At 43.0% G+C, this 13,384-nt stretch overlaps 1 protein-coding gene across 2 annotated transcripts in view; it reads left to right on the forward strand.

Moving 5' to 3' along the window:
- The window catches only part of cep70 (centrosomal protein 70), a 25,840-nt gene extending 14,791 nt beyond the window's left edge, over positions 1 to 11,049 (forward strand). The window contains exons 8-16 of one of the 2 annotated variants that reach the window (XM_079494364.1): positions 1 to 11; positions 1,374 to 1,451; positions 3,683 to 3,770; positions 4,525 to 4,677; positions 6,025 to 6,180; positions 8,462 to 8,630; positions 9,732 to 9,846; positions 10,272 to 10,351; positions 10,908 to 11,049. The exon at positions 1 to 11 is cut by the window's left edge and continues 78 nt beyond it. In XM_079494364.1, the coding sequence (XP_079350490.1) occupies positions 1 to 11; positions 1,374 to 1,451; positions 3,683 to 3,770; positions 4,525 to 4,677; positions 6,025 to 6,180; positions 8,462 to 8,630; positions 9,732 to 9,846; positions 10,272 to 10,351; positions 10,908 to 10,975 (918 nt within the window). In that variant the 3' untranslated portion in view covers positions 10,976 to 11,049. The remainder of the gene's footprint in view (positions 12 to 1,373; positions 1,452 to 3,682; positions 3,771 to 4,524; positions 4,678 to 6,024; positions 6,181 to 8,461; positions 8,631 to 9,731; positions 9,847 to 10,271; positions 10,352 to 10,907) is intronic. The other variant, XM_079494365.1, reaches the window with a different exon arrangement.
- Positions 11,050 to 13,384: the final 2,335 nt, after the last annotated feature.

Genomic DNA, 13,384 nt, shown 5'->3' on the forward strand with positions numbered 1-13,384 from the left:
CTGGAGAGCAGGTCTGTACGTGTTCTTGCGTTTCCCTTCAGACCACTGTTGATTTTGACAGGAAATGTTGGTTTAGTTTTAGTCATAGTCTTTTGAATGCAATTTCATTTAGTTTTAGTCATATTTTAGACATCTATGGGGCACGGTGGCACAGTTGATAGTGCTGTCGCCTCACAGCTAGAAGGTCCTGGGTTCGATTCCCGCTCGGGGCGCTGTGGGTGCTGGCGGCGTGTTTCCTCCTCCGCGTCATCAGTGCCCATACCCAAGGCGGGGTTGGCGAAAGGGCCTTTCTGTGTGAAGTTTGCATGTTCTCCCCGTGTCCCCTAGGGTAGGTACCCTCACAAAAAACATGCAGTAATCCTGGTCTCTAAACTGCCTCCCCCTGGCCAGCCGGGGCGCCTGATGGAGGGGAAAGGAACTGATTGGAATAACGTGTTCCTTCCACGCACTACGTCCAACCAGGGAAACTCCCCCCCTGTCAGGTGTAAAGGAGCAACTTGGACACTCAGGCATGAAGGAAGCATGAGTTCAAGTCCGTTGCTCTCCCCATATCTCCCATATATGGGGACTAGGTTGGCGGAGGGTGTGTAGAGCCCAGGATCACATTAGATAATTGACACAGGGGTGAAAAATGGGTTACAAAATCGTGGGATAAAAAATAGATTAAAAAAATATTTTAGACATCTGAAAGTCTTAGTTTTAGTGTAGTTTTAGTCGACTACAGTTGATTTTTCGGACAATTTTTTTATTTTGGCTGGCCTTGATGGCCTTGATGCCTGATTATATATAGGCTATATGCCTATATTTACAATTCTCACAACGCATTGCACTGCGACGTGTTGTGAGCTTGTACAGTAGATCCAACACCCGAGCACAATCTCTTCTCCACTAGTCCCTCCCTACCATTTTAGTCTAATTTTTATTTGTTGAAGTTATTATATTACATATTATTATTTGGTCTTAGTTTTAGTTTTAGTCATAGCTTAGTTTTCATTTAGTTTTCGTCAGTGGGGGAAAAAAAGGTCATAGTTTTAGTCTAGGAAATCAACACTGCTGCAGACTTCCGTTAACTGTACGTACGTCCACTCCTTTTGGTGTTTCAAGCATTGTTATACTTTTAGCTATTGAAAAATAGCAGATCTACAAGCTCATAGCGCGGCACCGAGTGCCGCGCTACGAGCTTGTAGATCTGCTATTTTTGAAAAATCGTGAAAATGTGGCGCACATCTTAGAATATATATTCTTTCGGGGCGAACGCTTTTAACTGAAATCAGTGTCACTACCTATACCTCTGTGCAGGCCCACTGTTAAAGAAGTGGACGTACGTACGTCCACTACCTAGCTGACAGTGTCACTAACCTACCTCTGTGCAGGCCCACTGTTAAAGAAGTGAAGTCCTACAAACAGCACCTCCGCCGTCTGGACAGGCTGATCAAACACAATAACATCGGGTAGGAAAAGCTGAGATGGTTGTTGTGTTTTCCGAATGTAAAAAATAAAATAAAAAGTGCATACTTCATACCAATAGCTATAGCATTACCTAAAATACTAATTTAGGTACTGTACTACACTGCTGTACGTTTCATTCCGTTTGTTTCTTTATTTCACTTAAAATCTTGTGTTTTTGCTGTTGACACCTTAGAAGCCCGGAACTATCTAATCCATTTCATCCAGGGTGCCCATCATTTGTAGCGCACAGGCCACTTTTACCGGCGCACCGGAAGCTGGTGTGCATGTCTGTGTAGCAGCTAACAATAGCCACACCACTCTAGAGTCTATCGACAACAACGGGAGGTAATAATACATCTATCGCGACTAGCGACTGGACCGCTGAGCGGCGTCTAACACAGGATCTTTTTTCAGAATTAGACGGGATGATTTAGATCGGGAGTTATGATCGTTTTAAGATTTTCGTTTTCGTCAGCTAAACAGGCAGGGGAGATTTTCGATGACGTGTCGCTTTTTGACACGTCATCGGATCGGGCAACAAGCGCTCCAAGGCTCTAGAGCGATGCGAACGGTTTTGTTTTCATTAATCTCCGTCTTGTTTATCAATCTCCGTGTTGGGCACTTGACCGTGACCTTGAACTTGGACGGAAAACTCCGACTTGGACATTCAAGGAGTTAAAGACTGCCACCGTTGAACTCCGGCGCTGTCCCTTCACTGCCAACAACAGGATACACGGGGCCTTTTATTTTTGAATAACCCAAAATTCACCCCAAATGAAGATGGGCCATAAACTAATCATTAATTTCACCAGAAGCGTTAATATTGTAACAACACGGCAGCTCCAATTTGTTTTTGAATGAGCTCCTGACATGGGCGTTCTGTTCAATCACCTCAATCTGAGCTGTGTTGTTTTTGGCAGCAAATTGTGATTTTAGTTTTAGTCGTAGTCTCTTGAATAGTTTTCATTTAGTTTCAGTCACTTTTTAGTCACCTGGAATGTTTTAGTGTTAGTCTAGTTTTAGTCGACTAAATGTCAACATTTTAGTCGACTAAAAACAAGCTCACAGCGCGACGCGTTGTGATCTTGTATATCGGCTAGTGTAAAATTACTTATACTGGATCTCTTGTCCACTAGTCCCTTCCTAACATTTTAGTCTAGTTTTTATTTGTTGTCAAAATTGTGAGTATATTTAGTCTTAGTCATCATAGCTTAGTTTTCATTTAGTTTTCGTCAGTGAAAAAAGGACTCACCGAACATTTGTCGTCTTGATTTTAGTCGACGAAATCAACACTGTCGCGGCCATTACAGCAGTCTATGCAGCAGCCATCTTGGTCCAGGCAAATACACGGAGCCGAGCGAATGCTATGAGCTTGTAGATCTGCTATTTTTCAATAGCTAAATTATACCATAATGTTTAAAACACCAAAAGGGGTTCCCGCCCAAAATGGGTTAACTGTCCTTTTGCGCAGATCACGCAAAACAAAAGAAAAGGACAATATCGATGGCCTCCAACTGTACATGTTAGCGAGACCATTCTGATTCAATAAAAAAACAAAACTAATCACGTCATTGGCAGTCAACTCTTTGACTGCCAATATCATGTATTTATCATTGTCATATTGTGATATAATACAAAAACTGGTGTTTGATGTGGATGATTGATTGACGGGCATAGGATATGATTCATTCAGAAACCTCACCTAGTTCACCTGCTTGACACACACAGTGAGTGAGAGAGAGAGGGGGGGGTGTGTGGGACGCCGTACTTTTTGTAGACCGCTTTATACCGCTTTATTTTACTTTATTTACGCTGATCGCTGTGGTTATCTTGTTTGAACACCCTTATGAGTTATTTTCACGGCTCCCTAAAACGCATTATTTGGACCAAGCAAATTCCTTTTGTTTGCGGAGCGGAGCGCGTCTGACAACACGGCCCATATGATCGCCTCTCAGCGACTTATTCATAATTTAATCTCCTGTAGTCGCTTTACACAAGTAGAAAAGAAAAACTTTAGCCATAAACAAATAATAACCAGACCAGGATATACTTACATGGCAGGTATAGGTTTGGAGATTAGCCCCCCAAAATATAACATGAATTAAAAAAGGGGTGTGATCTGTTTATTTTTTTAAACGGTCAATATTTCAAGGTACTGCTCTGCTGTTACACAGATTACCTGGAGGAAGTATTCATGTCATGTATGTGTTCTGTGACTATCACCGTTTTGCAGATTAAGAGGTGACGCTGGAATTGGCACCTTGGGAGCAGGAAGCAGCGAGCAAGTGAAGGAGTCTAGTTCATGCGCTCAGTATCGCCATGTAAGCAGACTTCACATCCACAAGATTATTCTGTGTTACCTACAGTAATACTAGGGATGCACCGAAAGGGAAATTCTTGGCCGAAACCGAATACCGGATATAGGAAACAGTTGGCCGAAACCGAATACCGAATATGATTAATATTATATATCTTTTTTCCTACCATTGCTGTCATGGCCGTACCTTAAAGCTACCTGATTTATGGCAAAATAAATGGTTATTGCAAAACTTAACTTACATAATAATCACTATTATAGGTCCATAAAACATTTATTCAGCTCTTTTGAATGCATTAATTGCATACACTATTCGGTGATATATTTTCTGCCTATTTGGGCCGAAACCGAATAGGCCGGAAATGCATTTTTAGCCATTTTCTGCCGAATATTTTCTGCGTCCGAATATTCGGTGCATCACTAAGTAATTCCTATGCATGGATTAAAGTTCACAGTCGCCACGACTGATTTCAGTCATTTGGATAAAATTGGATTACATTTCCATAGAAGCCTGCATTGTCTTCTATGGAAACAAACGTAGTGCACAAATAGCTGATCTACAAGCTCACAATGTGTCGCAGGAGCCTTTCACGTTGTTTCACAAATCACAGATTAGACAAAATGTCCATGCCGTGAATGGACATTCATGTGATTATAGTGCGGTGACTGATAACCGTGGTACAGTATGATGTGTCCTGATAACTAAATGCACCCGGGCAAGAACCTTAACTTGGAGTTGTTCCCAACTTCCCATTCAGTTGTTGAAGCAGTTGGATGCAGTGTTGAGCGCTCCCACGGCTCCGTTACGACTGCACAGGCAGATACCAACCAATGAGGAATCGGAGCTGGTTGAATTTCAGGGCCTCCTCCCTACGCTGGAGGCATGGTCCCAACAACTCCACTCGCTGCAGGCAAGTAGCAGAACACACACACACTCTGTATGTCTTTCTCTCTCTTGCAATGTGCCGTCCAAATTATTTTCTGTGGTTCGCACATCTTTTTAGTGGCAAATGCGACTGACATGCTCTCTATTCTTGACAATCTCCGCTGCCGTTTCAAAATAGTGAATCAGGTGATCAGTCCCTGCTGATGCCTAACTGCCACCAACTCATTATACTGAATCAGGTGATCAGTCCCTGCTGATGCCTAACTGCCACCAACTCATTATACTGAATCAGGTGATCAGTCCCTGCTGATGCCTAACTGCCACCAACTCATTATAGTGAATCAGGTGATCAGTCCCTGCTGATGCCTAACTGCCACCAACTCATTAGACTGAATCAGGTGATCAGTCCCTGCTGATGCCTAACTGCCACCAACTCATTACACTGAATCAGGTGATCAGTCCCTGCTGATGCCTAACTGCCACCAACTCATTATACTTTACAATGGCCCGATTGCCCGACAACACTGTGGTATATTCAGGCCTAATAGCGTTCTAAACCAGTGGTTCTCAACCAGCTAAATGATGGAGAGTTGGTAACCAAATGGACCCTTATAGATCCTTAACTCTTGAGAGCGTAAAATGTTTTGGGTCTGAGAGGCTAAATCTCATCAAATGGTGGTCCGTGGCTCAAATGCAGAATAAGTAATGGGCCTTGATATGAAAAAGGTTGAAAACCAGTTCTAAACGTACAGAAACCCCCTCCATGCCTAATTTGACTTTGGTTCATGGGTATTATTATTATTTTTATAATTTTTATCCCACGATTTTGCAACCCAGTTTTTTCACCCAGTGCCAATTATCTATCCTGGGCGCTACACTTCCTCTGCCAACCTGGGGGGGGGCAGCGGACTGACCTCACGCCTCCTTCTATGCATGAGGAGTCCAAGCTGCTTCTTTTCACCTGACGGGGGGGAGTTTCCCCGGCCGGACGTAGCGCGTGGAATGAACTCGTTATTCCGACCAGTTCCTTTCCCCTCCATCAGGCGCCCCGGCTGGCCAGGGGGAGGTAGGTTTTAGAGACCAGGATTACTGCATGTTTTCTGTGAGGGTACCTACCCTAGGGGACACGGGGAGAACATGCAAACACCACACAGAAAGGCCCTATCGCCAACCCCGCCTCGGGTATGGGCACTGATGACGCGGAGGAGGGAACGCGCCCACAGCGTCTCCAGCGGGAATCGAACCCGGGACCTTCCAGCTGTGAGGCGACAGCACTACCGACTGTGCCACCGTGCCCTCTCATGCTCATGGGTATTTGGTGACGTGACGGAGACGGTGGTGTTTATTTACTTGTCGTGCGTCTGTTTGCCAGGACCTGCACGGCTCGCTAAACAAACTAACCCTGAGGCTGATGCCGTGGCAACCGTCAACCGGCGGCGGACACGCTGGGAGTGAGTCCGCGAGGGTGGAGGACCTCATGCTGCTCGTGGACACCATGCTGGAGAACATCTCCACTGACGATGACAAGGTAGAGCAGGGCTTCTCAAAGTGTGGGGTGCTTTGACTCAAGTCCAAGGGTGCCTCAGAATGCTTTGATAATATTTGTAATTCATCAATGTCACTTCAGTTTAACCACTCAGACCCTCTATGCCTTAATGTGCTTAGTAAAACGGACCCGAGTTAAACTGCACTTGGTGCCTTCTTTTTCAGGGTTACATCACCACGTCTCTTCACCACAAATAGCAGATCTACAAGCTCACGACGCGCGTAGATTGGCTATATTTGGTGAATGTACGCCCAGAATAGGAGCGCTTGGGTTTAAGTGGTTACATGCCAAGTATACAGTTGGAGGCCATCGATATTGTCCTTTTCTTTTTGCTGAGGTTTGCGTGATCTGCACAAAAGGACAGTTAACCCATTTTGGGCGGGAACCCCTTTTGGTGTTTTAAACATTATGTTATAATTTAGCTATTGAAAAATAGCAGATCTACAAGCTCATAGCGCGCCACCGAGTGGCGCGCTACGAGCTTGTAGGTCTGCTATTTTTGAAAAATCGTGAAAATATTTATTTCAGAAAGATTTTGAGGTCAGGCCTAAATGGGTCAAATGATAAGGGACAATATCGGTGGCACCCAACTGTACAAGTTATTTTCAATCTGTCCTATAATGGATATATTACAAATGTTCTCTCAGGTTTTCCTTGTGACATATTGTATCTTTGGGGTAGAGCTTTACATATTTACATACAGTTGGGTGCCACCGATATTGTCCCTTCATCATTTGACCCATTTAGGCCTGACCTCAACATTTTTAAAAATCCTTCTAAATCCTCCTGTTTTCTGAAATAAATATTTTCACGATTTTTCAAAAATAGCAGATCTACAAGCTCGTAGCGCGCCACTCGGTGGCGCGCTATGAGCTTGTAGGTCTGCTATTTTTCAATAGCTAAATTATAACATAATGTTTAAAACACCAAAAGGGGTTCCCGCCCAAAATGGGTTAACTGTCCTTTTGCGCAGATCACGCAAACCTCAGCAAAAAGAAAAGGACAATATCGATGGCCTCCAACTGTACCACTGATATGACAAAAGGTGCTATAAAGTAAGTTCAGGGGTGCCATGGCCCTGAGCCAAGAATGTTTGAGTACCACTGAGGTAGAGCACCAGTCCTAGGCTACAATATATGACAGTTAGAACAGCTCCACTGATGATGACAACGCACGGCAATGGTCTGACATGACAGACGGTTGCTTGTAGTTAGTGCTGCTGCTGCCATCTTGTCAACAGCATCCAATGTTTTTTTTTTCTTTTTTAAATATAATCCATTCTTTGAGACACACTGGTATTTCGGAGCGTGGCCAAATCGCCATTTTTGTTTAGGGCTAAAGAAAGACCATTGGAATTGCATTACGGAACCTACATTTTGTTTTTTCTTTGTCCTACAGACTCCTACAGCAACACTATGGTCAACTTGGTCAAGTATTGTAGTGTTGGCAACTGCAAATACAGCAGTAACATAGGAGATAAAAATGGGATGCTCAAATGGACTTTGTCCTTGTTACCCAGCCACGAAAACGAACCGGAGAGAAGAGCAACACTCACATGGCCAACTTTTGTTTGAAAATAAATAAAGTCGCTAAAACAACAGTTTAATGAAACTAATATAATATTATGATTTTTTGACGACTTCTGCACCGGCTCCCATTTTCTTCTTTCAGTTCTGACTGTTTAGCCCCATTTCAAAATGGCGCAGACCACGTCCACGTCGTGTTTGAGTAAAATTATACATTTCTCACACATTTCAAATAAAATATTCATTTATAGTACTTATTTACAGAACATAAAAAGTATTGTCTGACCTCAAATAATGAGAAACCTTTTTTAAACAACACAATACTTACTGTATGGGTTAACTTTGTAAAGGTCGCTGAAAATTGCATTGATTAACCCGTTTTGGGCGGGAACCCCAAGCATTGTTATACTTTAGCTATTGAAAAATAGCAGATCTACAAGCTCATAGCGCGCCACCGAGTGGCGCGCTACGAGCTTGTAGGTCTGCTATTTTTGAAAAATCGTGACAATGCGGCACAAATCTTTGAATATATATTCTTTCAGAAAACTTTTTTTTTAAAATTTCGACGTCATGCCTAAATGGGTTAAACTTCCAGCTCCAGTTTTCCTGCCTCCCAGTGCCATGATTCACGAATCCTCCCAGCTGAAATGGCCTGACCAAGGTCGTGATATTAGATCTCCTTTGCTTCTTTTACGTATAGGTGTTTAACGCCAGATCTGCCTTTGTGCCCCGGACAGGTGCTGCGCAGTCCCACCAGACACACGCTGCAGTCCATGGTCTCGCACTTCCAGAAGCTGTTCGACGTGCCCTCCCTGAGCGGCGTCTACCCGCGCATGAACGAGGTCTACCGCGGGCTGGGGGAGATGACCAACGCCATGAGAAACCTCCGAGACATTCTGGATCTAGGTAGATTCCGGGTGACCTGACTCCGCCAGATGGGGCAGCAGAGAGGCGGGATCAACGCAGCACTGTGTATGCCTTGATCCCGCCTCTAGCTGCCGCTGATTGGCCAGGCCGTTTGGTGGCCGGAGCATCAAGTCTGCCTGAGAGTTCCCAGATGGGAGCAGGAGGGGGGGGGAACCCAGTGTACTCTCTGCTGCCCCATCTGGCGGAGTCAGGTTAGATTCCGGGGGGGGGGGGGTCATCTTAGTGGCTGACAGATTCCAGAATGTACTTGCAACATTACATACAGTACACGCCAGATACACTACAAATCTTTTATAATGTCGGGTAAATTCCCAACCCTGATCCACCATATATACCATTTGTTTAGATCTGCTGTTAGGAAGTAAAAGAAAAATATATTTTTTTTTTCGGGAGAGAAAAACAACCAAAGAAAACATGTGTTTAAAAAAACACAATACTGACTCGTCAAAGTTGGTATGGCGACTGTATGCATCGTCAGATACTTGAATGTGTCCTTATATTATCATCACTTTACCCAAATACAGCTCAAGTGGAGTTAGGAGGTTTTTGACCATTAATGTGGAGATTTTCCGTTTGACTACGTCATTCTAATCAATGATGATCTCCATCATTTGGTGGGTGTTTTTAGGATTCAATAACGTTTGGAGGTTTAGTTGGCACCTTTTGAGTGGTGCACCACTCCTATAGAGTGTCACTGTTGCGCAGCCTAACACACACACACACACACACACATTAACTGTATATATGATTATTTGGGGTGTTACAGTACAGTAGAGGGACCCCCACACGGTAACTCTGTCATTTTTCGACCGTTTCGGACGCGAGGCGGCTCGCCGGAACCAGACCGGTACCCTGACCGTGTTCCTGTGGGTCTGGAACTGCCGGGGACCCCCACACGGAGTTGCACCACTCACTTCACACGGGTGTGATTTTAATAGTTTTCATGGGTTCAATATTTGTAAAACCCACACACATTGAAAAATGGAGATAGCTGGTTTCTGCCCGACAGTAACACATTTGTTAACACAATTTAAATGGTGTCTCCACAAGCTCACAGGACACCAATGTTTTTGGTTACAGATGACAGAGCGCCCTCTAGTGAGGTAGTGACGCAGGTGTCCAGAGTGGTTTCTTCCCCTGAACACAGTGTGGGGTTGCAGATCAGCAGTCTGTGGGGAGACGGAGACATTGGCAGGTATTGTTTCATTGCATTACAGTTTCTCAGTCGCCAACGACTGATCTCAGTCAATTGGATTCCACCAATGTCCGGATGTCTTCTGTGGAATCATTCCATGTACCGAAAATAGGCCATCTAAAAAAGCTCAAAAGGTGTCGCCCTGCAACACGTTGTGACCAGCCTATTATTGGTTATTTTTAAGATTAAAGAGTATTTGAAGTTGTCAAACTAACAATGGAATACCTGTTCAGTATTCCAGGAAACCCTGAATATTGCACTAAATCTCGTGTGTGTGTGTGTGTGTGTGTGTGTGTGTGTGTGTGTGTGTGTGTGTGTGTGTGTGTGTGTGTGTGTGTGTGTGTGTGTGTGTGTGTGTGTGTGTGTGTGTGTGTGTGTGTGTGTGTGTGTGTGTGTGTGTGTGTGTGTGTTTGTGTTTGGTTCAGTATCATCCACAAGGTGAAGGAGCATGAAGAGTTCTTTGCAGCTTTCCATTCTCTGGTTGTGGAGATGTTGCACACCCTGGGTAAATAACTCCCCGACACCACATTCTGTGTTGGCCACATGGGAAATGTCTGCAGTTTTGTACCTAACTATGCATACCGTCACATAGGGCATTAAGCAACTAGTCGACTGGTAAATCCACTAGTCGACCTTGTTGGTACTAGTTGATAAGAAAAAAAAAGAAAGAAAAAAAAAAGTTTATTTTTATTTTTTCCCCGATTTTGTAGGCCTCAAGATCAGGTAGATTATACTTATAGTCACCAATGTACACAGTTTTTAAATGTACAAATATGTATTAAAAAAAAAAAAAAATAGGTAGTTAAACAACTAGTCGACTAGTAAAAATGACTAGAAGTGAATGCCCTACCGTCACACAGTAAAAGTATTGGTGTGAATATACTTACAGTACCAAAGTAATACCCCAATTTAACCAATTTTATACATTTTTTGGGGAGTCCCTGGCACAAAATATTTTCAGATTGGCGTCTGTGGCCAAATACTTATTCAGTTGGGGGGTCCTTGACATGAAAACTTTTTATCGCCAATCCTTTCTTACACCACCTGTTTTCTCCTGTCAGGAGTCAGTCTGCTGGATGACATCATGCCTGCTCTGAGGTCCTTGAAGCTTCACGTTCAGCGACACTGAAGCTTTGCTGTTTGAATGCTTTCTCTGTTGGGTTTGATAGTTTGTTTTTTTCAATAAAATATTTTTACACAGCCTTTTGATTACCTTTAACCTTTTAATTAATCGCTTAATAAGTATACTTTGTTGTATGTCAATAGAAGAAATAACCAATCTTGCTGGATTGGACCACTTCACCACTTTTCAACCTATCTTCATATAATAGGTCCTCACTAATAATCATAATAAAATGGCACAATTTTTTTCTACTCAGTCTGTGTCTCATAGGAGGGCTGTGGGCAGTTTAGAAACCGTCTTCCAGTGTCATCATCATTAGGCAGACTATTTTTTAAACAAGATTTTTTTTACAAAAAGGTTTAGATTTTCATTATCGTGAGAACGATGGCTTCCATTTTCGCATTGCAACTTATCAGACTAGAAAGCCTGCAGTTTTTATTAGCTTGTATTCCCCATCGATGATGTCACTGGAAGACGGTTTCTGAACTGCCCACAGCCCTCCTATGAGACACAGACCGAGTAGAAAAGAATTGCGCCATTTTTTCAAGATTATTAGTGAGGACCTATTATATGAAGATAGGTTGAAAAGTGGTGAAGTGGTCCTTTAATATTCATACATTTCTGCTGAATTGTATCTATTTTGCTTGAATGTTTGTTTGCCTATTATGACATGCCCAAAATAGGGTTCATGTGGTTATTAATAAAACACAAACATTTTGGAAACTCATTGCAAGAAAACAAATTTGAATTGATATGTGATCGGGGATCCGATAAAGAGTGTTAGCCAAATGTTGCTCCTTTAGATAACTTTCTCTGCACACATGTATCTTCAGAGATGTAAGATGCTGTCTGAGTGTATCTTCAGAGATGTAAGATGCTGTCTGAGTGTATCTTCAGAGATGTAAGATGCTCTCTGAGTGTAAAAGAGGTTTAACACATGAACCGAACAAATTACTCATCACTTGTCTTCACGAAATGAAATGGACCACTTCATGCATTTTCAACATATCGTCATAATTGGTCCTCTAAACTGAATCTCATACGCTGCGTCCACACGGGCAGATGCAAAAGATACACAGCTACACAGCATATTTGTAGCTGAAGTTGAAACCAGTTCCAACTGTTTTGTAGCGGCTACAAACGTCGGATGCATCTTCATGTTGTTGGCTTCTATTGACAATGAATGAATGAATGAATCTTTGCATCTGCCCGTGTGAACGTAGCATTAAGAGGGTACCATTACTGTCTATATGTGTATCAGAGGAGGGCTGGGAGCGGGTGAGAAGTTTAGTCACGCGAGAGCGACTCGGGAGTAGAGTCGCTGCGTCTTCGCCTGGAAAGGAGCCAGCTTAGGTGGTTCGGGCATCTGGTTAGGATGCCTCTGGGGCGTCTCCCTAGGGAGGTCCTCGAGGCACGTCCCACTGGGAGGAGACCCCGGGGCAGATCAAGGCGCAGATGGATGGATTGCATCGACTCACTGGCCTTGGAGCGCCTCGGGATCCCCTAGGAGCAAGTTAACTAAGAGCTCTCTGGTGGAGCTGTTGCCCCCGCGACTCGACTATATGGATAAGTGGTTGAAAATTGGATGGATGCATCATGGAAGGAGGGCTGTGGACAGATCATAAACCCGACTACTATACCAGAGACATCTTCAGTAGGCACGTTTGGTCATTTCAAACCTTTATTTTATTTTTTTTATTATATTTGTATATTCTGAGAACAATGGCTGAAAATAACTTCAGGAAGGGAAAGCTTTATTTTCTATTAGGTTGGAATCACCATTGATGATCAATGGCTTATTATTGTGCATGATTATGTTTTAATCATAATAGTCATATACTGAACCAAATATTAGAAAAGATAGAGAAGAAAAACATGAATGAGGAAGGAGGTTGGTTGTGTGTTCACTGGACCCTCACCCTGCACTGGATGTGCTAATATTCCTTTAGTGAGGGGTTAAAGGAATATTAGCACACCCTCACTTCACACAGGTGTGATTTTTATTTCTCACATAAATATTCTGCAGTGTGGAGTATGTTTAAATATTCTGCAGTGTGGAGTAAGTGTTATCATATCTATTCTGCCTATGCCTACTGTATATTACATATATTTGGTATATTTTATTATTACTAGTTATATTATAACTGGCCTATTAGTTATATCTGGTATATTAAGTTATATTATACCATTATTACCAAGTTAGTTTCACATACTTCTATCTACTTCCTATAAGTAGTCTAAAACATATATAATCCATATTCATGTTTCCAATACAATGACTCTTATTCTGAAATCACCGAGGAAATACTATGTCGATAATGGGGCTATCATGATGCTGTGGTTGACACCATAGATAGAGCACCGAAGTCCTGACGTCGCTGTCAGTAGAGGGCGCCAGTCCACAGGTTTGTGTAC

The sequence above is a fragment of the Electrona antarctica genome (assembly GCF_951216825.1).
Source record: "Electrona antarctica genome assembly, chromosome: 23".
Lineage (NCBI taxonomy): Eukaryota > Metazoa > Chordata > Actinopteri > Myctophiformes > Myctophidae > Electrona > Electrona antarctica.